The 828-nt window shown below is 57.9% G+C and overlaps 1 protein-coding gene across 1 annotated transcript in view; it reads right to left on the bottom strand.

Moving 5' to 3' along the window:
• Positions 1–828, bottom strand: part of ST8SIA3 (ST8 alpha-N-acetyl-neuraminide alpha-2,8-sialyltransferase 3) — an 18,609-nt gene that overhangs the window by 6,767 nt on the left and 11,014 nt on the right. Inside the window, 2 exon segments of the mRNA XM_024754872.1 lie at positions 517–778; positions 781–828. The exon segment at positions 781–828 is cut by the window's right edge and continues 173 nt beyond it. Coding sequence (XP_024610640.1) covers positions 517–778; positions 781–828 — 310 coding nt within the window.

Here is an 828-nt window from a genome sequence, read left to right on the forward strand (position 1 = left end):
TCGAAAACCCCAGGGGCTTCCGGAGAACAGACCCGCGCATCATCTGATGGGGTGAAGGGTTGGGGAGAGGAAAGGAGGAGAGCGCAAGAGGAGTCTGGCGCCTGCGCCATTAAATCGCCCCGGACCGCCCGGAGCCCGGCCGTGGAGTCTGCGGACAGGGGCGTGGGGTAGGCACTCACCTAACGCATGTCCAACTCTCCATGCCCCTTCCCAAATACACACAAGGCCTCTCCCTCCACCATCATTCTCCTTAAACCCTCCCCCCATTTTTGAAATGGGGGAAGGGATGCCGAAGAAGAATACGATAATGCAATCACATTGATTAGGACAACGGCTTTTAGGGGCTCTGGGTTAAAAAAAAGCACGGGAGGGGTGGTGGTGTAAGAATCAGAGAGACGAATGGAAGGACCACGCAGTTTTCTTGCCCAAAGTGTCTCGGAGAAGGCAAAACACCCCCCTCTGACCTCCCGCCCCCATAAACCAGATACCTGAGGGCACTCAGAGGCCCGCACTCACCGGAATCCCGCGTGGAACATGTACATTCGGGGCGCCCCCGGGTTGGCATACTTGGGAGTGGTGAAGATGTTCTCCTTTTTCAGGGACACGTAGCTGATGAGCGATAAAATCAGCAGGGCGACGCTGAGCATAACCAGCCCCAGCACACTGGCGACCCGGGCCATTTTGCAATTTCTCATCCCGGGCTGTGCTGGGATCAGGAAAAGCGGGGAAAGCGGTCCATTGAGCGGCCAGCAGCTCGCTGGCGTGTCAGTATGTGTGAGTGTGTGTGTGAGTGTTCGCGCGCGCGTGTCAGCGTATGTGCCGGGGGGG

The sequence above is a fragment of the Neophocaena asiaeorientalis genome, unplaced genomic scaffold (assembly GCF_003031525.2).
Source record: "Neophocaena asiaeorientalis asiaeorientalis breed wild unplaced genomic scaffold, Neophocaena_asiaeorientalis_V1.1 scaffold124, whole genome shotgun sequence".
NCBI lineage: Eukaryota > Metazoa > Chordata > Mammalia > Artiodactyla > Phocoenidae > Neophocaena > Neophocaena asiaeorientalis.